At 35.9% G+C, this 25875-nt stretch overlaps 1 protein-coding gene across 2 annotated transcripts; it reads left to right on the top strand.

Moving 5' to 3' along the window:
- Positions 1-150: 150 nt before the first annotated feature.
- Positions 151-25875, top strand: LOC124834697 (DExH-box ATP-dependent RNA helicase DExH5, mitochondrial-like). Of its 2 annotated transcripts, XM_088110913.1 has the most exons (19): positions 151-311; positions 433-578; positions 802-889; positions 1054-1293; positions 3628-3723; positions 4356-4544; positions 4640-4799; positions 4887-5017; positions 10434-10601; positions 10681-10953; positions 12921-13115; positions 19989-20192; positions 20348-20417; positions 20504-20652; positions 23190-23495; positions 23586-23645; positions 23767-23919; positions 24045-24155; positions 25055-25875. In XM_088110913.1, exons 1-19 carry the CDS (start codon positions 207-209, stop codon positions 25502-25504), a joined length of 3294 nt encoding a protein of 1097 aa, XP_087967039.1. In that variant the 5' UTR covers positions 151-206; the 3' UTR covers positions 25505-25875. The 2 variants fall into 2 exon arrangements, with proteins under 2 accessions (XP_087967039.1, XP_087967040.1); XM_088110914.1 differs by lacking the exon at positions 12921-13115.

Raw genomic sequence — 25875 nt, 5'->3', positions numbered from 1 at the left:
TTTTATTTTTCGGTTTTTAGTAAATTAGATTTTAAATAATGTACCAAAAATAAAGACGTCATCATCAAATACAGAATTGCAGAAGAGACAAACGTGTAAAATCAGCTGGTTGATTTAGTAAAAAAGAATATCTACATAGCATGTCCCTCGCATTCCATTTCTAACTGTTAACATATTTTCTGAAACTGGGGCTTTTCTTGCGGTGCATGTCCCCTCGCATTCCATTTCTCGCCATGGATTCTTCTCTTCCCCTTCATGTTGACGGTGCTGACAAAGGTTTTAATTGCGATGCTGAGAAAGGGAATTCTTCGGTACGAGTAAACTTACTTCCAATGCAATGCTCTTTTATCTGTAGTTCGCTTGCTCAGAGTGTGCTTGTAAGGTTGCATTGAAACGTTTTCTTGTTGTTTGTATTGGTAATTTTCTTTTCAGAGTGCTTTCCCCAGCGAGGACTGGAAGCAGAAATTAAACATGCTTTTGAATGATCAGAGTAAGCAAGAGTTGGTCTCAAGGGAGAAAAAGGATCGGCGTGATTTTCAGCAAATAGAGACTTTGGCGAGCAAAATGGGGTTGTATAGGTAATTTTCCCCTTCCCATTCTCGTGATTTTTCATTGTTTGGACGAGCTTATGCTAAATTGAAATTGAGTGTTAAAATTAGCCTATGCTCAAATTATTATTATTATTAATATTTTTAACTTCAAGAAAAGTCATCCTCATTGTTTCTTTGTTATTTTTCTCTCCTAGAAGTCTTAACCTGAATTCTCAGAGTTATAATTCTTAAATGCATTTATATATGGCAGCCATATGTATGCGAAGGTGGTTGTTGTCAGCAAAGCCCCTCTTCCAAACTACAGATATGATTTGGACGATAAACGCCGCCTTAGGGAGGTATGTTAACTTCTTACATCATGTGCTGTTGACTTTCCTGAATCATTTGAGGAGGATAAGCATTAATGAGTTTAGATAGAGTTTCTTATTGCTAATTTTATTTCATTGGAAAACTTACTAGCTATTTCTTTGAGAGAGTTTCCTAAAGCTTCAAGAATTGACAGGTGAACCTACCTACTACTCTGTTAAGGCAAGTTGATGGATATCTTCAAGAATACCTAACCCAAAAGTCAAGAAGGAAGGAAAACTTTTCCAATTTGTGGTGTGCAACACCAGCCGACAGCGGTGGTACAGATGAAGGGCTTTTTGAGCCACCTAAGTCACTATCATGCAGCAGGGCTGTAGTGGATAAATTTCTTTGTCAGAGAAGTTCACAAATGCGTGATCAGCAAAGAACTTGGCAGGTCATCTTCACTGAAATACAAAATTATGGCCTTATTGTCTTCCGAGATAGACTTTATGTTCATATTTTATTTTATTTCTTTATGTTTTCTTTATAATTAAGACTTTAAGCATTTTTTTGGCAGCTTCTAAGTCTGTTTGTGTATGATGGTGATACAAACCTTGTATTAGAAAAGAACATAAGAGAAAAATGTAAACATGAAATGAGAATTATATATTAATTCACACTTTCTACAGAGAGTACAAGCATTGAATATATAGACTTTAAAGCCTATTGTTTTGAAACAGTTTGAAACACATAGTCCCAGTATTTTAAAGGAACATAAGCATGGTAAGATCTAACTCTGTGATGTGTCTGTGCTTTCGTTCAACCACACCATTTTGATGGTGAGTAAGAGAGCAAATAATTCTGTGAACAATACCAGTAGTTTTTAAAAGGGTCGTGAAATATCTAAACTCCACACCCATTTAGTTTGTAAGTTTTTAATTTTGGTTCCAAACTGAAGTTCAACCATGGATTTGAATTTTTGAAAAACAGTGAGAGTCTCATAGTTTTGTTTTAAAGGGTAGAACCATGTAAACCGGGAAAAAGCATCAACAAAATATACATAATACACATAACCATTGATAGAGGAACATGAGAGGCTCCCCAGAGATCACTAAAATCCAATTCAAGAGGAGAATTGTAAACAGTTTCGGAAGCAGAAGAAGGAAGTCTTTGAGACTTTCCAACACAACAAGATGAACAAAAGTCCACAATTTTATTAGATGGTTGAAATTTGCAAAGGGTCATAATAATTTTCAAGACATGAGCATCTGGATGACCTAATCTAGCATGCCATAGATTGCTAGATTCAGAAACAGTGTTTACAACGGATTTAGAATTATCAGAAATAGTGGTAGTTGTGTAAGATTGAGGGATCTTTGACAAGGTAGGAGGAGAACCAACTTGAATATTGAGGCAAGGAAAGGAGTAAAGGCCATCAGATTCTACGACTCCTCTAAGAAGAATTTCATTTGTTGCCTGAGATTTAACAGTACAATAACAAGGAAAAAACTCAAAATTGACACCATTATCAAGAGCAAATTTACTTACAATGAGTAAATTTTTGTTAATTGACGGAACACTCAACAAATTATGTAAGTAAATTAGAGTGGTGGGATTAGTGGAATGCTTAAAAAAAGAACCAGAACCAAGGACTTGCAAACCTTCAACATTGGCAATATAGATTTGATCAGGTCCGTCAAAATGATCAAAGTGCTGAATGTTCTGAGAATCTCGTCACATGAAAAGATGCATTAATTTTTCATTAAATATTTTACGAAGATTTTTCTGAAATAGCACCAGATGATAACATGGCAGTTGACATGTAGCCTAACACTTATGCTGTCAGCTGAATTACGCTTTTGGTCCCTCCAGTATGATAACCGTAAGAAACCAAGACTGTAACTAAGGCATGGCAGTATTGTGTTAGGAAACATGACCATTGTGATGTCAACATCCTTATCACATTATCAAAATCAGTTAATATTTAATAGAATGACAAAGAAAGACCGAAATCACATTATTGCAGAACAATGGTTGAAAGACCCAATTTGTACAATTGGAATATGCAGGACCAAAATCATGCAATTGTGATACTTGAGAGATTAAAAGTGAAGTTAAGTCAAATTTTTATTTTATAAAAAGGTTAGGTTAGAAAGTCAAAATATAATATTCTTGGTAGTTGACAAGAACAATAGGATGGGATGGAGATCCAACATAACAATTAATTTTATTTTTCAACAGAAGTCTAAAATCATAACTATGTAATAGTAGCTATGATTTTTATTTTTCATCAAATTGGTTGTGGAATAGCATGTTTGAAGTCTGGTAGCTAGTTTTCATTGAGGTTGGGTCTAAGCTTTTGGGCAATTCTATTTTTTTATTACAATTTATAAAATGTGTCTTTATCCGGTTCTAGTTTACTTCTTTTTGAGTATTGACATTCTATATTCTATCCACTTGGGCCTGATCTAAGCTGATATTTCTGTTGCGCATGTTCTTAGGTTTCTTTACCCTGTCGATGGATCTTTTGTGGAACTTTTATAGATATAATTAGAAGCAATCTCTAACTGCTAGGAACCATTGCGCCAAAGGTTGAGCTTAATTTTTGTGATAATGAGTTAAAAAAATGTATTGGTCCTCGGTGCCTTGGTGCTCATTGTTTTATGTATTTCATCAAGAAAACAAAAGTACTGTTTGTGTATGCTTCAGTTAGCTATCCTTTACCCCTTTCTGTACAAATTCTTGAAGATAAAACGTTTTAATTTTAATGTTGTATCCATCCATTCAGGAATCTCCAGATGGAAGAAAGATTCTGGAATTTCGTAGCAGTCTACCTGCTTATAAAGAGAAGGAAGCAATATTATCAGCCATATCAAGGAATCAGGTTTGCTGAAATAATATATTTTGTTAATACTAAGTGACTAATGACTACACCTTATTGATACTGGAAGCCCCTCTTATTTTCACTTGGATACTAATTTGTTAGTCATTGTATTTGATTGTTAAATCTGTTTTGGCGTGTACAGATTTTTTTTGCCTTATTTTCTTTTATTTTAAGAGTGTTATAAGGCCCAACAAACGCCAAACCCAACCTTTTTAAAAGATAAGCACCAAAATAAATCTAATTGAAATGATAAAAGACTAAAAGTATCATATATAGTCTTACAAATTTTAATTGTAGTATAATATATATACTAAACAAATATTTATTTATTATTTTATTTATTTATATGTTGATAAATATTTATCCTTTGCAAATGTTTACATTATTTCTAAACTTTCTTTTTTCAAATCTGTTTTCTTATGGTTGGCGCTTGCTTATTAAACAATCTTTCTAAAGTTCTGGAGTGAATGTTAGATGTATGTATACTCAAGATGCTTCAACGAGTCATATCTTCCATCTAACTTAATAATTATATCATTGAAAAGTAAATCGTGCTTTGTAGTATTAATTTGAATCTTTTTAATGCTTGGCTTCTCAAATTCAATTTTAATTATTATTTACATATTTTTCAGGTACTTATCATTTCGGGTGAAACAGGTTGTGGAAAGACAACACAAGTTCCACAATTTATCCTAGAATCTGAGATAGAATTAGTTCGTGGAGCTGTGTGTAATATCATTTGCACACAACCAAGACGCATTGCAGCAATTTCTGTTTCTGAAAGAGTTGCCTTTGAAAGAGGAGAGAAATTGGGTGAAACTGTGAGTTTTAATAACCGTTCCAATAATTCTCTTTGTTTTGTAGTACGTTGGATTCTAAAGTTTCTATCTCCTTCTTTTGACTTCTTTTGTGAAAGGTTGGATATAAAGTTAGACTTGAAGCCATGCAAGGGAGAGATACCCATCTTCTCTTCTGCACCACAGGCATCTTATTAAGAAGATTACTAGATGATAAAAAATTAAAAGGCATAACTCATATTATTGTTGATGAAGTTCATGAGCGGGGAATTAATGAAGGTAGATTTCTGAACTTGATTGTGTATTTAGGTTTTTGTAATATTTTTTATGATAATACTATTGCAATATTTTTTTTTCCTGTGACAGATTTTTTGCTTGTTGTGCTTAAAGATCTTCTAGCTTTCAGGCCAGAACTGAAACTGATTTTAATGAGTGCTACCCTTGACGCTGAGCTCTTCTCTTCATATTTTAATAATGCTTCAACTATGAAGATTCCGGTATGTTACATAAAATGAATGCCAGCTTGTTTATGTTGTCAAAGGATAATTATATCACTAGGAATTTAGTATAATTGATTGATCATGAATCTCAGTGACAAAGCAGCGATTTATGTTTAACATCTAAGCTGTAAAATGTCTTGTATTGTTAATCATTAATGATTTAGTGAGTTACATCTCAAGCATTTATACAATTAGATTCAATCTTGTTAGTTAAAATCTCTAACTGTTCTACGACAGGCTCCAGATGTTCTAACTTCTAATAGAATGACAGATAGCTGGCCTTTTTCATATGCATAACCTCAACTACCGTAGTAAAAAGAGACATGTACAAAAAAGGGGGGCGGGGGGGGGGGGGGGGGGGGGGGAGACAAAACCTGACCCACTAATCATTAACCCTTAACCCTATAAAAGGGAAAATCATATCTATCTCTGAAGAACTAAGGACAAATGAAAGATGGTGCTAGAAGTTGTTCCACCTAGTATAACATGAGATCTAGTTTCAAACCCAACAAGTTTTTCAACACATTGATTACTCTCTTGAAAAATATGTGAAAAAGGAATACACATAGTATTACTATTTACAAAATAATTCAACCATCTACTACAAAGATCCCAAAGAGTAATAGAAGTATTAGACTACTTCGTATAAGAAGTTGAGAGACACACTCAATTCAAAACCTTTGGAGACAGCAACTGCCATTGCCAGAATCACACCTATCACTTCAGCATATAGAGCATTATGAGTGTTAGATATTATTAAGACTTTATTAATTACAATATCCCATGTTTGTTACAATATTATGTATATTTGGGCTTAGCCCATATTTTTGTTTATAATTCTTCATTATAAATATATTACCCTATGTGTATTTTCGACACAAGAAAATTAGTCTTAACCCTAATTTTCACTACTTTCAACATGGTATCTAGAGCTAGGGTTTTCTACTAATCCATACATATTTTTTTCGTTGGTCGTTGCAACTGCAATCGCCACCAGAACCGTCGCTAGAGTTATTGCTGGAGCCACCGTTTAGGTCGGTGACCCCACCAATCGTATCATCTGGATCATGTGACTACCACATTGCAAAGATTGACATCATCACAGCAACAACGCACCCGCATGCCCCGTTTAAAGTCGAACATCTGTTCTCTTTTGCTGCTGCGTGTGGTGGCGTGTCACTCCTCTCTGACAACAATCACTTGCGCCGAGATCGCCTCCTCCTCCTCCTCTTTTTGGATCTGTACTTGTTGCCTTGATTGAAGAATCTTGGATTTTAGGGTTTTTTTTATCCTATTCATCTATGGCTTCGACGACTTCAACCTCTATTGTTACCCCAGCTGCTACCAATTCCTTTGATCCGTCAATCTACACTAATTAGGTAATGGGCATCTAACCATTGACAAATTAGATGGCAATAATTATGAGACTTGGGATTAGACAGTAAACTTTGGTTAAGAGTCAGGGCTATGTGGATAATCTCACCAAGAGTGTGACTTCTATTGATGCCAGTGAAGCTCCGTGTTGGGTGAAGATTGATGCTTAATTATGCATGGTTCTCAAATCCACTATTCACTCATCTTGAAAATAATTGTTTTGTACCTATGAAACATGTTTTGAAGTTTGGGAACATGAAAAATTGTTATACACTAGTGACACTCAATGTCTTTATGGTGTTTGTCACAATCTTCTTGATGTTGTTGCTCCTAAAAGTCGTGGCCTAATGGCTGAATATGTGGGTAAAATTGATTCTCTCCTTCATGATTTTAATGAGTTATTACCTCTTGCCTCTACTTCTTCTCAAGATCTAGAGCAATGGTCAAAGTTCTTTATGTTATTGGCTTTACATGGACTTTCTGATGACTACTTCCATGTTCGTGATCAGATTTTGGGATCCCTTGTTGTTCCCACTTTTGCTTTTGCTTGATCCATCCTTTTGCGTGTACCAAATAAAAAGATTGCTAATAAACTTACTTCCATTGATGATGATTCCTTTGCTTTGGTATCTCAACGTGGTGACGGTAATCGCTCTCACAAGCTGAGCAAAGGGCATCACAAGTGTGAACATTCTCACAAGCTTGGTCATAAGATTGATCAGATGATTCCTTTGCTTTGGTATCTCAACATGGTGACGGTAATCGCTCTCAAAAGCTGAGCAAAGGGCATCACAAGTGTGAACATTCTCACAAGCTTGGTCATAAGATTGATCAGTGTTATGCCTTATATGGTTGTTGTCCTCGATTTGCTGCAGGAGACCAAATTGATCCTCCCTCACAACCATCTAATGTGATCCTACTTCATTTAATATTGCAGGACACTCTATTATTCTCAATGAACTTTTCAAATGGTACAAGGATCATCAAAAACCTAGTTCCATTGCTTTTATTGCACACACATGTACATCTTTTGTTGGCCTAAATCAATCTACTTCCCTTGGACCTTGGGTTCTTACTTGGGTCCACTGATCGTTTGACAAGTAACAAATTTTTGTTTTCTTCTGTATCTTGCACGAGTTATTTACCTTTAGTTACCATGGCTGATGGATCTAAGGTCTTATCCCATGGAGTTGGTATTGTTAATCCTTTTCCTTCTTGTCCATTGATAATGTTCTTTATGTTCCTGTGTCTCCATTTAACTTATTCTCGATTAACTAATTGAGTTCCACTAAGTACACTAACATTGCGAAGTACAACACAAGTATTCTTTGGATTCGTAACCACTTCTGATCAACCCCTTGAGTATTTTTGGGCCTTCTAGCCACTCATGACTAAATCCTTGAGTACTCTTTTAACAATCCACTATTGGCTCAATCAAGTATTATTTCACAAGTCACTCTTAGTTTAACTTGAGTATTCTTTCGACTCAGCCATTCTCAACTAGTTCCATTCAAGTTTTCTTTCTACAAGCTACTTTTGGCATAACTAAAAGGTCACCTTTGGTTCAAGCAATTATTTTTTGAAAAATAGTCGCTCCTAGCTAATAACTAAGTATTCTTTGCCAAATGGTCACTCTTATAAGATAGATAGTTGGTATGTTTGGTGATCACTAATCACACTTTAGCTCACTAGAGAGGTTGATCATTTGTTAATATATGTAGGATTGATACTTTCCTGTTGATTGCTCATTGAACATGAACAATATTGTTCTTTGAAACTTTAGTTGGATCAAAAGTTTATGCTATGTTTTGGCACTATTCAAAGTGGTTTCCCTCTTCTTCTTGAATAACTTTTTATAAAATCTGATGAAAGTAGTTGTTGTTAAACCATTTCTGGCTTATGAGCAACTTTAGCTCTTTTTGAATGCCTTACCTTTTTCTGAAGAGTTTGATAATGATGGATGCATTAAATGCACTCCATGCAACAATAAATGCGCTTTTCTCCATTAAGCAACATCCTTATAGCTGGATGTACTTTGCTTATTCTTGGGCAATGTGGATTTCCTTTTGTCTTAAACAATAGTGCCTTATGAAGAATAGAGTTCTCCTTGAGTTCAGTGATTTGGTGAAGAAAAACAACTTTTTCTATTTATCGAGGAGATCCATGGATGTGCCTGGTCCGTTGTGTGATGGATCTCTTTTGGAAACAAAAGGGGTATACATTACCTACAACATAGAATAAGTATTTATGGTGTCTTCATTTGATATGAGGTTAGCTTACTTTTATGTGCTTATCGCCTGAGTATATCTATGCTATATTAGACATAAAAAAAGATTGAACAATGTTGCTACATTTGTCAAATGAATCATTTGCGTCTTTTATTATCTGTTGTCGAGATAAGTTCATCGTCTTTCAACATATGGGAGTGGAATGGATGAGATGTGTGAAAACAAAGATTTAACTGATTTTGCGAAAACAAAGATTCAACATTTGTTACAATCACACATGGAATTTGAAATGGAGGTGTTGTGTGAAATCTTGGAATCACACGATTTCATCATCTTGATCGCGATTTTAACTACATTCGATGGTAGGTTACGGTCATACCCACTCTGATTCAAACTTGAATTGGATGTGATCAGTAGTTAGAGTATTGTTCTCAATTGATGTATTTCATATTTCATATATATATGAAAGGAGAGAAGTACAATACAAGGAACAACTATGTAGCCTATAACACTTTATCCTTTGGGATAGGTACATACACACAAAAAGCAGTATAGAAAATTTCAACACATGATGGCTCTCTATCATGGTATGCTCTTGTATTGACTTTGGAGACAAGTAAGATTGTTCAATATTTTGGCAACATTTCATTTCTAATCTCAAAGCACTTTTTACAAGGTATGAGCACCTTTATTTATAACCAACTAACCCTAGAGGTGTCTCAAAAGTAGAAGCAAAACTCTACAAACCTAAACTTTGCTAACTTGGGACAAGGCTAAAAATCCTCTCCATTAGGAGAAGGACATGTGGCCACTACTATAAGAAAATCCTCTCCATTAGTAGAAGGACACATGAACACTACTAGGAGAGAATCTTCTCCATTAGGAAGAAGACACTTGGCCACTACTCTCACTAAGGGAGAGCCAATCACGCCCTTGCCTTGCCTCCCAGGGTGATCTTGGTGGATGTTGACTAGAAGTCAGCCACAAAAGGCACCACCAATGGGTCAACTTAGGGAGTCGACTTATGTTGACCCATGTTGACCAAAAATCCTACACTACTTGGCCCATGATACAAGATCCAAATGGAAATACTATACTACTTGACCCATGATACAAGGCCCAAAAGATTCCTACACTACTAAATATGATCCAAAATGGCCCAAGAGAATAAGAGTTTGGCTTCACCTTTCATAGATAACTCTAGCTCTTCTTGAATGTGCTAGATCATGCTTCTTGTGATTGGTCCCTTGGCTAGGGGTTTTCCATCCTCCTCCTTACACCTAAACATATATATCTCAAGAGTGGAACTACACATTAATGGGTGCTTCGATAGTTCGGTTCCATCAGCAGATGACATGATAAGTCCAACAAACAATAAATCTCACATACCATTTATAGAAGTAAACTTTAAGCTAACTCAACTTTACAAAACAGACTTGTAAGGTGAGGTTTGTACCTACTTATATATTGTGAAATCGTCTTATCTTTATAGTCAATGTGTGATCTTCAACATGGTGTAACGTACTCACATTGTTACAAGTTAGTTTGTCTAGCCAGTTAGATGGTGACTGTTTATTGAGTCACTTTGTTGTACACCTATATAAGGCTTCTTTCTCTGTACTCTATTTTTGTGAAATCATTTACAAGGTAGTCTAGTCTTATTTCTCTGTTTTCTTTGAATTCTGTTAAATTGAGCAATATTTTATTTGATGGAAGCGGAGGTACTATTTATTTTAATTTAATGCTACTGACATGGCTATTTTGGGACTAAAATCTAAGTTTTCCATTCTTATTGGTTGGGGATGGGTTAGGGTTTTACCTATCCTGTCAGAACTCAATTTTTGGAGGATATTTTGGAAATCTCGGGCTACAGATTGACTCCTGACAATCAAATTGATGACTATGGTCCAGAAAGGATTTGGAAAATGAACAAACAGTTGCCAGGAAAGAGGAAAAGCCAATTATCTTCTGCTTTGGAGGTACTTAAAAAATTCTAAACATATAGTTTCTCAAACTTTGCCATGTATTTATTAAATTCTTTCTGAAAAATATGACCAGGATGTGTTAAGAGCTGCTGATTTCAATTATTACAGTCCGCAAACAAGAGAGTCTTTGTCTTGTTGGAATCCTGACTTTATTGGTTTTAACCTCATACAATATATACTGTGCAATATATGTGAGCATGAAAGACCAGGTGCCATTTTAGTTTTCATGATTGGATGGGATGATATAAATGCTCTGAAGGAGAAGCTCCTAACACATCCTGTCTTGAGTGATCCAAACCGAGTTTTGTTGGTGATGTGCCATGGCTCAATGGACAGTTTGGAGCAGGTAATGACTTGTCTTTGTTTACTGTTTGTGTATACTCACTAATCTGTACTTATTTTCTGCATTATTATTTATTGCATGAGTACACAAATGGAAAAGAATGCTATTGCATGAGTACACAAGATTTTTTTGGCTTTCTGTTGCTGTAATGCATATAATTTGGTCATTGAAAAAAATATGCGTAATGGTTTTGTTCCCAAGCAAGATATTTATTTAATAACAGAAATTATTGTTTGAATTGTGCTTACTGATGTAGTTTACCCTCTTGCTTACAAGTAATTTCTTGATAAACTATAACTTGAACATGAGAGAGAAAAAATATTTTATTAATTACAATCATAATAATTGCATTCTCAAGTCCTCTATATGTAACAATCATACTCTTAAAACAGGAAATAAATATCTGTTGAAATGAATATATAGATTCTATGAATATTTTTCCTAATTATTATAGAGAAATAGAGATATTTTAATCTAAATAATGAATTTTCTTTCTAGTTTCATAATAATCATTTCCAACTTCTGAAGTTTTGTCACTAAACCACGCTTCTCCGCTTCAGAAGCATTGTGGATATGACACTTGTCTGGTGTGTACTTGACACATTGTCAGACACACTTATTTTGGGTCAGACACGGCCTTGTTTCCAGACTCAGGAGAAACTGTCCGCTTCTGAGAAGCACTGGAGACGTGTCGGAGAAGGGGTAAAAGAGGTGCCCGGGTTGTAGAGGAGATAAGGGAAGGGCCTGAGAAGCACTGGATACGGCCTTATATTATTTAATAAGCTGATTTTTATTTCAGGGATCCCAATCATTGCTCCTCACCAATCACAATTTTTGCACTTTATCAACCTTCTCTGATTCTCCGTTAATCAAAATACATTTTGCCAAACTTACCTTCACCTCCTCACTGGTTTCCTGGATTCTGAAATAAATTTCAGCTCTAGTAATCCAGGTAGCAGGGTTGTCACCATTAAATAGGGGCAACTCGATGCTCTTGACTGATTGTTGGAATTCCTTCATTGCATTCCCTTGAAGAGGGTGCAATCTAGACCCAGAAAAACTCTTGTTTTCCTTCTTCTTCTTCGAGCCCGCCGACTTGCCTCCTACCTCTGTTCTTTTTTGTGATAGGCTAAGGGAGATCACCTACATCAGCTACATTCGTGCCTCTGCCCGAGCCTTAAACTCCTCAACTGACACTCTCATCCGTGACACTTCAGCCTCCAACAAGTTCACTAACAACTCCATGTTATCCTCCTCCACTAATTCCTCAGTCTGTATGATGATTTTCTTCTTCCTCCCTTTTGGCATCCACTAACATCAACAAATTCGGGCAGGTCGAACCAAGGATACCAAAAAATTCAAAAATAAAATAAAGCACAATAGGTGATCGAAATGTATATGATATTATTGAAGAGATAGGAAATTCAAAAGGAGTGAGACTCCAATTCCTAGAGTAGATGGTTCTCTATACCCAAAACATTCCCCCCTACCCCTTCTCTCTATGTAATGGAATTCCTCTTTCTCTCACCATAACAACCCACTAAACCTTATGGGATTGACCCTACTACCCCTGCCATCTCAGCACCCTTGCATCATGCCTTTCTTCCTTCTTCTCACGTACACTTTTCACTTGTTAAGATCGGTTTTCTCGCGTTAAGAATGGGCCAATAGTTCTTTGGGCTTCATCTCCATACGATCCTCATCAGGAAATAACTCTAAAAAATATTCTAAATCACTCGTATTATTCTCATGTATGTCACAATTCAAAGTAATGCCTAACATGAATGCCGTATTAAAAAAGTTAGATTCTCAACTCTTCTATTTGTAATAATTGCACTCTTAAAAGAGTGAAAAAAAAAATATCTTAAAATAAATGTGTAGATTTTAGGGATATTTTTCCTTATTATTATAGAGATATTAAGATATTTTTATCCCAATAATCCTTATTTACTACACTATTTTATAAGCAGAGGTTAATCTTTCAAGAACCTGAAGATGGAGTACGGAAAATAGTGCTAGCAACAAATATTGCTGAAACGAGTATCACAATCAATGATATTGTTTTTGTTATCGACTGTGGGAAGGCAAAAGAATCATCATATGATGCATTGAATAACACATGTTGTTTGCTTCCTACTTGGATTTCTAAGGTTTCAGTTCAACAAGTAAGATTATATTATTATGTTGTCATTGTCAGTAATGATTGTTTCTAACATGTTCTACATTACTTGAAAGCATTTTTTATTCTTGATGTCTGATATGTAACACTGGGTTCATTTATTTCAATTAACTTTTGATAGAAACTTTTGGAAACTGTTTATTATCAGTTTAGTTGGCCGAGTGCTGTATTAGAAGGAGTGGTGGCATTATGCTTAGTCATAGGGCTATGTGGGTATGGTTCACTTAAGATTGAAAAGAAATAATTCTTGAGGGCTTAATTGATCCCTCTCACAATCTTCTATTTATAAGAATAAATTGATACACAAATACATGATAAATAGGGTAACCCTAGACACAATATAATCATGATAAATAGGGTAATCCTAGACACAATATAATCATGATAAATAGGGTAACCCTTGACACACTATAATGATGATAAAATAGGATAAATATCCTAACACTCCCCCTCAAGCTGGAGCATACAAATTGTATGTACCAAGCTTGGAACAAATAAACTCAATCCGAGGACCCCTTAATGACTTAGTCAATACATCTGCGAGTTGATCGTTTGACCCAATAAACTCAGTACATATTTCTTTGGTCAACAACTTTTCACGAACAAAATGACAATCAATTTCTATATGTTTAGTCCTCTCGTGAAACACTGGATTTGATGCAATGTGGAGAGCAGCTTGATTGTCGCAATACATCTTCATAGTATGGATGTCACAAAATTTAAGCTCTTGAAGGAATTGTTTCACCCATATAAGTTCACATGTTAATGATGCCATTGCCCTATACTCGGCTTCCGCGGTTGATCGAGCTACTACATTCTGTTTCTTACTTTTCCATGAAATAATGTTTCCTCCCAGAAAAACACAATATCCTGTTGTAGACCGTCTATCAATAGGTGAACCTGCCCAATCTGCATCACAATACCCAGATACATGAATGCTTCCTTTATCTTCATATAACAATCCTTGCCCGGGAGCCTTCTTTACATACCTTAGAATGCGAATGAGAGCATTCCAATGGTCAACACATGGAGCCTGCATGAACTGACTAACCACTCCAACTGCAAAGGATAGATCTGGCCTTGTAATAGTGAGATAAATCAGTTTGTCAACCAGCCTCCTATACCTCTCTGGATCGGAGAATAATTCACCTTCTTCTGTCCTTAATTTCTGGTTTGGGTCCATGGGACTGTCTACCGGTCTACAATCAATCATGCCTGTTTCTTGTAATATATCAAGAGCATACTTCCTTTGGGAGATTACAACTCCATCTTTTGATTGCGCTACTTCAATGCCTAAGAAGTATTTGAGACTTCCAAGATCCTTGGTTTGAAAATGTCTACACAAGTACTCTTTTAGTTGAGATATTCCAACAGCATCATTTCCTGTAATGACAATATCATCAACATATACTATTAAGTAAACACATTTCCCGAGAGAAGAATGACAATAAAAAACTGAATGGTCTGCTTCACTGCGTTTTAGCCCAAATTTTTGAACAATGGAGCTAAACTTTCCAAACCAAGCACGTGGGGATTGCTTGAGGCCATATAGAGATCGATGCAATTTGCATACCATACCAGACTCCCCCTGAGCAACAAACCCAGGAGGTTGCTCCATATAAACTTCTTCCTCAAGATCACCATGTAGGAAGGCATTCTTGATATCCAATTGATGAAGTGGCCAGTGACGAATGGCTGCCATGGCAAAGAAGAGACGAATAGTAGTCATCTTGGCAACAGGAGAGAAAGTGTCACAATAATCAAGACCATAAACCTGAGTGTAACCTTTTGCAACAAGCCGCGCTTTGAGCCGATCAATTTCACCATCAGGGCCAACTTTAACTGCATACACCCATCGACAACCAACCGCCTTTTTTCCTGGGGGAAGGGGCACCAGCTCCCAAGTATTACTGTGGTCAAGAGCCTGCATTTCTGCAATCATAGCTTGTCGCCATCCAGGATGATCAAGTGCTTCTTTCACATTCTTGGGTATAACAACAGAGGACACTGAGGATAAAAGAGAAAAATAGGAGGGCGACAATCGATGATAGCTTAGAAAATTATAAATGGGATGAGGGTTCCGAGTGGAACGAGTACCTTTTCTGAGGGCAATAGGCCATGCTGAATCATTTGCACCAGGAGGCGTGGGAGGAGGTGACGAGGGAGAAGAATCTGAAGTAGGAGATTCACCATTGTCTTGGGGAGGTGGACTATCCATTGAGGCCCTGTGTGGGATGATCTCAGTATATGGAGAAACAGGTGTAGAAGGATTGTGATCAAGACTTGGAATGACAGAGACAGTGGAGCTATTCGACTCAGCCATTGGAATAGGAAGGACTTGCTGGAGGATAGAAACATCCTGAACAGATGGAGAGAAGTAAGGAGTCTGTTCAAAGAATGTGACATTGGCAGACATGTAATACTTCTTAGTTTCAGGAGAGTAACACCGATATCCTTTTTGAAGTCGAGAATAGCCTAAGAAGACACATTTGAGAGCGCGAGCGGAGAGTTTGTCTAGACCTGGAGACATGTCATGAACAAAACATACACAGCCAAACACTCGGGGAGATGTATGAAAGAGAGGATCATTAGGAAACAAAATGGAGAAAGGGACTTTATTATCAAGAGAGGAGGAGGGCATCCTATTAATAAGATAACATGCAGTTAAGATGGCATCCCCCCAGTGATGGACAGGAATATGGGCACCAAGCAAAAGGGTACGAGCAGTTTCAACCAAGTGTCTATTTTTTCGTTCTGCTATACCATTTTGTTGTGGTGTATGAGGACAAGTAGACTGATGTAAGATACCATGGGAACTCAAGATGGCAGAAAAGGAGGATGAGAAATACTCTTTTGCATTATCAGTTCTTAATATTTTGATTACTTGACCAAATTGATTCTTGATTTCATTCAAAAAGGATGTAAAGATAGCTAACAATTCAGAACGATTTTTCATAAGATAAACCCAAGTACATCTTGAATATTCATCAATAAAGGTAACAAAATATCTAAAACCAAAGGAGGAGATACGACTAGGTCCCCATATATCAGAATGGATGATGGAAAAACTAGAATTACATATTGATTGAGACCTTTTAGGAAAGGAAGATCTAACATGTTTTCCTAATTGACATGACTCACATTCTAAGGTTTGGAGACTACTAAGTTCAGGACACATCTTTTTTAATTTGGACAAATGAGGATGACCAAGTCGATCATGTAGCACTTTAGGATTAGGAGCAGCAACACAAGACACCCTTGGACGAGATCCAAAATGGTATAATCCGCCAGCTTCATATCCTTCTCCAATCTGTCTCCCCGAACCACGCTCCTGTATAACAAAAGATTTATGATCAAAGGTTATTGAACAATTTAACATTTTAGTCAACTGGCTTAAGGAAATTAAATTAAAAGGACAATTAGGGACAAAAAGGACTGAGTTGAGATTGAGGGAGGGAGACAAAGAAACATGACCGACTCCTTTGGAAGAAGTTTTAGATCCATTTGCAAGGGTTATGAAATGAGGTTTTTCTCGAAAGGAAATAGATGAGAACAAAGAGCTATTACCAGAAATGTGATCAGAAGCACCTGAGTCAATTACCCATGAATTTTGACATTCCATAGATTGAGAAACGCAGGCGGTTGATGTATTGGGAGATTGAGATGGTTGTGCCAAGCTGTTAGACTTTAACCTTAAATACTCTTGATATTCATCCTCAGAAAACATAGAAGTGGAGGTTTCAGTTTTCGAAGTGGAAGTTTCAGTCTTCGAAATATTGGCGGTTTTGGAAGGGAAACCATGTAAGGAGTAGCAATTCTCTTGAGTATGACCCATCCTTTTACAATATGTGCATTGAGTACGTCCCCGACCTCCTCGTCCTCCTCCTCTAGTGCCACGTCTTCCTCTTCCTCGTGTGGCAACCATGACAGATGGTTCCACTAGTTCATGCGCTTCTTGAGTTTGAGATACCGGGACACGTAGAAGGCGAGTGGTCAATGTTTCCAAAGAGGGGACCTCATGACTAGTTAGAAGTTGATCTCTGAGATGATCAAAATCGGGATGTAGGGCACGAAGGATCAACACCATGTAAAATTTGTCTAGTTTCTTTTTGATATCCTCTAATGGATCTACTTCCAAAAACATCCTAAGTTCTTCGACAGCAGATTGGGCTTCAGCCATGAAGGACACCATATCATGGTCAGCCATTTTAAGAGATGCAAGCTTGTTCGTAGTGTCATAGAGACGTTGAATATCGTTGGCATAAATGTTTTGGGCTTTCTTCCAAAAGGAGTGACAAGTTTTGAAAGCCCTCAAAGATACAAGAAGTTTGGGTTCCACTGATTGCCATAACAGGGTACACAACTGGAAATCTGCTTGTTTCCACTGAGCAGCTTTTTCAATAGGCACATGGCTTCCATCTCGCTCAAGGTGGTCATAATGCCCTTGGCCGAGGAACCACATTTCAACCGCAGCAGACCATGATAGATAATTTTTTCCATTTAGCTTCTCGGAGGTAATTGATGGACTTCCAGAGAAGGAAAGAGTACTGTCAGACGCCATCTCTGAAGAAGACAAATAGTACTAGCGAGGAACAAGAAAACCCTAAGGGTTTAGACGAAGGAAACTGTGACAGTGATGGACGACCGGTGGCCGGCAACGGCGGGCGGTGAACGGCGGCCGGCGACGGACGACGGTGGCCGGCGGCGACGGTGGCCGGACGGTGGCCGGCGGCGGCGACGGTGGCCGACGGCGGGCAGCGGCGGGCAGCGGCGGGCGACGAAGAACTGTGGCGCCGGACAGATATATATTACGAGACAGAAACCAGAGCGGGATCGACCCGCTCTGATACCAACTTAAGATTGAAAAGAAATAATTCTTGAGGGCTTAATTGATCCCTCTCACAATCTTCTATTTATAAGAATAAATTGATACACAAATACATGATAAATAGGGTAACCCTAGACACAATATAATCATGATAAATAGGGTAATCCTAGACACAATATAATCATGATAAATAGGGTAACCCTTGACACACTATAATGATGATAAAATAGGATAAATATCCTAACAGGTTCAATTAAATAAAGGCCCTATGGGCTGCTTGAAGTTTTTTTGTTTTAGAAGTGGGGGAGCTACCGGAAAACAAGACATTTGTGTTACATGATTATGTGGTTAATGTTTGACTATGTGTAATCAAGTTTTTCAGTTACAATTTGGTTCTGAATAACTTTTGTTTATAGGAATGTGGATATTATACTTAGCTGGGGACTTCTATTGAAAGATTTGTTGGAGATTTTATATCAACTAAAGATATAATCAAATTATAGTATATAAGTGAGTGTAGAATTTCATCTTGCAAGTTGACTTTCTTGACATCGAGTTAACCTTAAAATCCACTTTTGAATAAGATTCAAATACCAAAAAAAGGGATAATGACATATAACTAATTATGACCTTTAGTCCTTAAAATTTCGGTCAAATTTCATTTAAGTTCCCGGAGATAAAAGTGAATTTTTAGTTTTTCTAATTTAAAAATATTTTAGTCCCTCAAATTGTAGTCCTCCAAATTAAAAGGCACTTTAGTCCCTAAAATTAAAATTGTTCTTTTAAGTCTTCTAACTTTGAATAATTACTTTTGGTTATCAAAATTGCTAGAACAATTTAAGAAATGATTCATAATGGTTTTTGAAAGATAGTTTACTTTTCTTCCCTGTTTTTGTCATTCTTCCATTCTCCTAATTGTTGCTTGGGTGATTGGTATTACTATTACTGTTAGATGTAACTGGCTTAGGTCCGTTTCTTTCTATTTTCTTATTTATAAATACATAATCTTATGTGTTACATTATGGATTCAGTCTGTACCTCTGTTTTATTCTAACAATTCCATTGATGTAGTTTGTTTTTATCTTCTTTCTTTATTACATCTTTGTAACATTATCATTTATGGAGTTTCCACCAAAGTTTTTGTTCAGATTAAAGTAAATTTGCCTATGACAAGAATTGTATGAACACAATGTTTCCTTTTGCTTTACTAGATGTTGGGGTTTTTAAATTATTTGCAAACTTATCTTAAAGCATTATTTGATAATTTAGATTTTGGAGGTTTAAAATTGTTACGGATTGTTTCTATGAGATTGTTAGCCATGATATTGCAGAGGCAACTTTGTAATTTATTTTTATATTATAAAACTAAAAAATCATGCTTAAACTTAAAGGAACTAAAATATCACTTTTAAATTTGAGGGACTTAAGAACCACTTCTAAAATGATAGTTGACTCAAATTTTAGGGATTAAAAAGGTATTTTAGCCAAAAATGTTAAAAAGTGAATTTTAACATTATTATTTTTGTTACAGTAGTGTCATTGTTGACGTGCATGTTAATAGCCACGTCAGTGACGAGTATTGTGCTGTTAGTTCCAACGGACAAAACACATTTTCTGAAATTTAGGGACTCAGCAAAATTTCAATTCTAAAGAAAATGGCCGAAATTTGGGTGATGAAAAACATTTAAGCCTTGACTTTATTCTTTTTGAACAAATAATCTGACTGATAGTCTTTAGAAGGAGTTACATTTTTCCTCCGGCAAATATGTCATATTTAACAGATGCTTTGGGATTGAATACTTCGCCAGAACTATGTCGATATGACCTATAATTGTTAAATCTTATAGATTATAGATTAGGTGGAGATGTCATCATCATATTCGGTATGCAATGTACTGGTTTTAATGTTTCACTAGTAAACCACAATCAAACAAATTGTGATGGTTCAAAACTGCAATTACCCGCCAATTATCCATTTGATCTTTTAAAGATTTTATTCTATCCTATCACTTAACGTTTTGTTTTTTCAAGAGAAGAGGAAGAGCTGGTCGTGTTCAACCTGGAGAATGTTATCATCTCTATCCTAGATGTGTATATGATTCTTTCACAGAGCATCAATTACCTGAAATTTTGAGAATGCCGTTGCAATCTCTCTGTCTGCAAATCAAAAGTTTGAAACTAGGAAGTATATCTGAGTTTTTGTCTAGGGCTTTACAGTCTCCAGAGATACTTGCGGTAATAATAACTCTGACATAATTTTGTGTTATAACTTTATCTCCAATTCATGCACAATCCTTGTTATATTTGAAACACATTCACTTATTTATTTCTTTTTTTATTACCCTGTATGTAATTTGTTTCTCACCTCAGTTTACCGATCTTTTTCATAGGTGCAAAATGCAATTGAATATTTGAAAACAATTGGAGCTCTAGATGAGAATGAGAATCTGACTATTTTAGGTTGGTTGATCGTTATCAGGCATGAAAAACTGCTAACTGATTATTTTCATTTAAACTATAGTCTCAATTGGTTCATCAATTGTCAGGGCGCCACCTGGTAGTGCTTCCTATGGAACCCAAACTTGGCAAGATGCTGATATTTGGTGTTATATTCAATTGTCTGGATCCTATACTAACGATTGTTGCAGGCCTTACTGTTAGATGTCCTTTTCTAACACCTTCAGATAAAAAAGATGTAAGTTTTTTCTATTTTAGTGACCTAGATTTTTTTGATTTGGGTGTTAAAATGATGTAAGCTGTCTGGCAATATCTACTGTCTTGCAAATGTTGTTTTTTGATGTATTTTGAAAAACCTGTGTAGGAATAGGTTCTCCTTGTTTCAAAGTGTCATCTCTTCTTTTTTCTTGTATGCTTTTCAACGTCTTTGTTTGTGTATGATGGTGTGTGGTTGTAAATAGCAGATAATTAGGATAAAAAATAACCTCTATTTTGTTATTGATTTGGAGGAAATATCATTAAAATCTTTCTCTTTATTTCGACATATTTTTCAATTCCTTATTGGGCAAAGTTTGTTTGTTAAAAATAAAGGTGATGAAAATGTAAATAGTGTGATTGTTATTGATAAAATAATTTCATATTTTCCTACACATTTCTGATATTGAGAGTTTGGTTTTCTCTGCCATTTAAATAGCCACCATTCCTGCTATCAGTCTTGTTGCTGTTGTAGTTGAGGTTTGTGGTTGGCCAAAATGGTGCATCCCATGCTGGCCATCACAACGTCAGTAGTTGCATAACTAATGGAGTAGCCTTGTACTGTCTTGCGCCACCACTAGTATTGATGTGTTTACACTCCTGTGCCTATCTTTAATGAAGCTCATTCATCATCGCCACCTCCACAAATAGGGTCGTTTGGACCTCTTAAGCCCATTCTAAGGGATAATGATGTCTCATTTCGATTTGATTTGGATACATTTGAGCTTTCAGCTTTATTCCTATGTTGAAAGTCCCACATCGACTAGAGATAAGACTCATTTATAGTGTGTGTGTGTGTATATATATGTATATAACTTTTTAAGTCGGTTTTGTGAGATTGAGTTAGGATTAAAGTTCACTTCTTAACATGATATCATAACCATAGGTTAGAGCCTATCCTAGCGAGATTTGTGTTTGTTGGGCATATCATTCCACTTGCTATCGGACCACCCACTAGTGTCTAGTCCCATGGACTATATCTCGACATAAGGAGTGTATTGGAAGTCCCACATCGACTAGAGATAATACACATTTAGACTATATATGTGGGTGCAAACCTCAGCTTATAAGCCGGTTTTGTGAGGTTGAGTTAAGCTTAAAGTTCACTTAACATCCTAATGCGTTCTCTTTGTTACGCATTTGTTTTGTGATCTATTTAATGTTTGAGGTGAAATTCATCCCTTTGTGTCTTAATGATCTTCCTATTTGATGATAGAAATTATTCAATGGAGGCAGTACACTCAAAGGATTCCTAAGGGATTAGACCATATCGATGGTGGAGGGATAAGGTTAAATGACTACAATTATTGAGACGTGAGATAGTTAAAATTTATTGATCATGCATGATATGGATGTGACATTGCATGTTTTTTGAGATAGGTTAGTACTATAAGCTTTATTCCTTTGCTAAAGTGTTAAATAACACTTTTTCTACCAACAATGATTTTGTTGCGTACTAATTACAATGAGAGCAAGGTGCTTTGTACTAAACAAGGTTCTCACTCTATTGGAATATCACACAATTTTGATTGAGTTACTATTATTGATGATTCGTGTCATGTGGACATTATGAGAAGTAAATATGAGGTCTTTCGAGTTTTTTTGTTAATTTTTTCCATTTTGTCCAAAATCAATTCGGGAAAAACAAAAAAATAAGTTTGATAATGGTACTGAATATGTAAATCAAGAATTCTTCGAATTTTTATCTCATAATGGTATTGCTCATGAACTACATGTGTCAACACTCCACAAAAAAATAGAGTTGCAAATAGGAAAAATTGTCATTATCTAGAGGTAGCTAAAGCCCTCCTTTTCCAAATGTCTATTCTCAAAACCTATTGGAGAGAAGTTGTGTTAACTCCTCATAGCTCATCAATTTGTTAGATAACGTTAGTCTTATTGAATCGTTTTTGTCTTTTTTTCCCTCTACTCCTCCAATGTCAAGTCTACCTTGTTGAATATTTTCATGTTTTATTTATGTTTAGTCTCATAATCCTAATCGCAATATATTAGATCCTAGAATTCTTAAATGTGTATTTATTAGTTATCCTCCTTATAAAAAGGGTACAAATTTTATCATTTTGAGAGTCATCATTTCTATTTCAACGACAGAAAACACTTGAAGCGCAGGAGTTTTCCTTTCTATCCTTACATATTTGTCACATTACTTAGGATTTACCCATTGCATTAATATTGTGTGTTAGACATCTTATTTCTCAATATGTTTGCATTGACAAACTTTCTAATAAACATGGAAGCATTCTTCTTCTCATTGAAGCCATAGAAATTGTTATCTTAGTCCAAGAAATCATAAGAACTGAACAATATAAAAGAAATAACTCCCTCTAACCACCCATAAACCGTCCCCCTGACAACTGTTCTATAACTTCTAATTTTTTACTTTTTTCTGAACATACATTTGAAAGGCTTATCATAATCCTTAAAATTAAGGATAGACACTATTTTCCTATTTACATATTTATGACTTTAAGACTTTGCTATTTGATTTATTTCTTGCAGCTTGCACAGGCAGCAAAGTCTCAGTTTTCCCATGATTACAGTGACCATCTTGCCATTGTGAGGGCCTATGATAGCTGGAAGGATGCCGAAATAGACAATGCTGGACATGAATACTGCTGGAAGAATTTTCTTTCTCCACAATCCATGAAAGTTATTGAGGCTCTTCGAGTGGAATTCTTATCCCTGCTCAAAGATATTGGATTAGTTGATAGAAACATGAGCAGTTGCAATGCATGGAGCTATGATATGTATCTCATTCGAGCAGCTATTTGCTATGGCCTATATCCTGGAATCTGCTCGGTTGTGGTATGTTTTTCAACACTTCATATATGGTATGTATTATAGTAGATAATTAGTCCATACTTTGTCATGCGTATGGTGCAATTTCATTTGCAGCATAAGGATAAGTCATTTTCTCTGAAAACAACGGATGATGGCAAAGTTCTCCTACATTCGGTTAGTCCTTTCAAATCATATAAATATATATATATATATATATATATACATACATACATATATATATATATTGTTTGTTTGTAGTTTTGACCCTGATAAAATGTTTATTTTAATTGACCAGAATTCAGTGAATGCTCGCGAATCTAGAATTCCATATCCATGGCTAGTTTTTAATGAGAAGATAAAAGTGAACTCTGTATTTCTCCGTGACTCAACAGCTGTGCCTGATAATGTGGTACTTCTTTTTGGTGGGAGCATATCAAAAGGAGATACTGTAAGTTCCTTCTGATTCTTCTAATGGTTCTTATGTTTAGTCTAATCGTCTATAAAAGGTTATGGTTATTATCCTCTAGTTTTTAATACTAAGTTGATTTACGGAAATTCCTTTCTTTCTGGCAGGATGGTCACTTGAAAATGTCGGGAGGATATTTGGAGTTTTTTGTGAAACCTGCTGTTGCTGAAATGTACCAGAGTATAAGGAAAGATCTTGACAGACTCATTCACAGTAAAGTAAGTGCAAATTGGTTTCATTCATCTACCAACTTAACCTTGATATTCGAGTCATGCAACTGTAAGGAAAAAGAAACCATTGAAAGTAGAAGAGAAAGTCATATTTAAAATAATACTCCACATCCATAAACCATTACTACTACCGCCAACACTACCATTAGCGGTCATGAAAAACAATGTTAAATCTAGATATGTTATAATTTAATTCTGATCATGTTCTATACCATGTGAAACAAGAAGAGAAAAGGAAAACTTCTGGCATTGCAAGTGTGACTTGTCACTGTTCTCTTATTTTATCGAGAGCTTGACTAACGGAGTTCCTGACTAGCTGCACAATCTTTAAAAGTACAAATAATACTTAGCCTAACTATCATAAGAATAACTAGAAGTGAACTATCGAAACAACTATTTTTTTAACATTAAAAGAAAAAGTGCACGATTTTCCAATGCAACCACCAGGGGCAGAGCTCGACTTGATGATTTTAGGGGACTAAGTTTAAAGTCATATTTACAAACTCAGTTTATTATTAAGTATTAGTCTTAATTTGTATTGATGTATTTCCCTGGTCTCGAATATAAAAAAGAAAAAAGAAAAATAAACACAAGATAGATCTTAGAGGGAGAGTAATAGGACACTTGAATGCTATGAATAGGCAGTCTTAAACCCTATCGGAGGTAACCCATATTGCAATAGTATCATTTTATTATACTGATTTTATTTTAGAAAGAGATATTTTCCGTAAGCTACATTTTCTTGAAATTTGATATCAAGAATGAAAGCGAGATATTGAAAATAAAACTTGATATGTACCACTGCAACTAGCAGTACGCTGTAGCATCTTCTTTTGTTGGACCAACCTGCAATGACTGTAATTTCTATTTAAAATTATTGTTTGCAGTTACAGTTCCCGCAGATGAGCATACACTCATTCCATGAGCTCTTATTTGCTATACGGTTGCTGATTTGTAATGAGAAATGTGAAGGCAAATTTGTGTTTAGTTGCCAGCTCCTTAAACCATCAATGATGACATTGCAACAAGCATTGGTTTCAAGAACAACCAGTGGACCCGGGGGTGATAATACTAAAGGCCAGCTTCAAACATTGCTGACCCGAGCTGGATATGGTGCCCCCTTCTACACAACTACGCAATTGAAGAATAATCAGTTTCGTGCTACAGTTGAGTTTAATGGAGTGCAGATTATGGGCCAACCATATAGCAACAAGAAGAATGCAGAAAAGGATGCTGCGGCTGAGGCACTGCAGTGGCTTATGGGTATACAAACGGGGAATGAGGATATCAATCACATGACAATGTTGCTGAAGAAAAGGAAGACAGATCATAATTGAACAATGAAACATGAAGATGAACCTTGTAAAATGAAAATCTGGATCAAACTGAATACAAATCCTATCAACAAACAAACGCCACCGCATCTTCAGCGAGCAACATGCTGGGGTCCACATGGTGAGCTACGTTGCAGGTCTTCTCCCCGTACTTACTTCCTCAACACACCAATTGTCACGAACAGACAATTGCAATTTTGTTATGCCACTTACCAACATGGCCCCTAATGCACCTGTATATGTATGCACTTGTTAGGATCCTTTACCTATATCACTGAGAAAATTTACAGGTATATAATATAATATGTTAAATTTGTAGGACTTTATCTGCACTAAAATTATTTATCGTCTACATATAAAATTATTTGCGCTAA

This window comes from Vigna umbellata, chromosome 3, assembly GCF_029865625.1.
Source record: "Vigna umbellata cultivar VRB3 chromosome 3, Vumbellata_1.0, whole genome shotgun sequence".
Lineage (NCBI taxonomy): Eukaryota > Viridiplantae > Streptophyta > Magnoliopsida > Fabales > Fabaceae > Vigna > Vigna umbellata.
The sequence above is the reverse complement of the archived record's forward strand: the minus strand, read 5'-3'. Positions and strand labels throughout refer to the sequence as shown.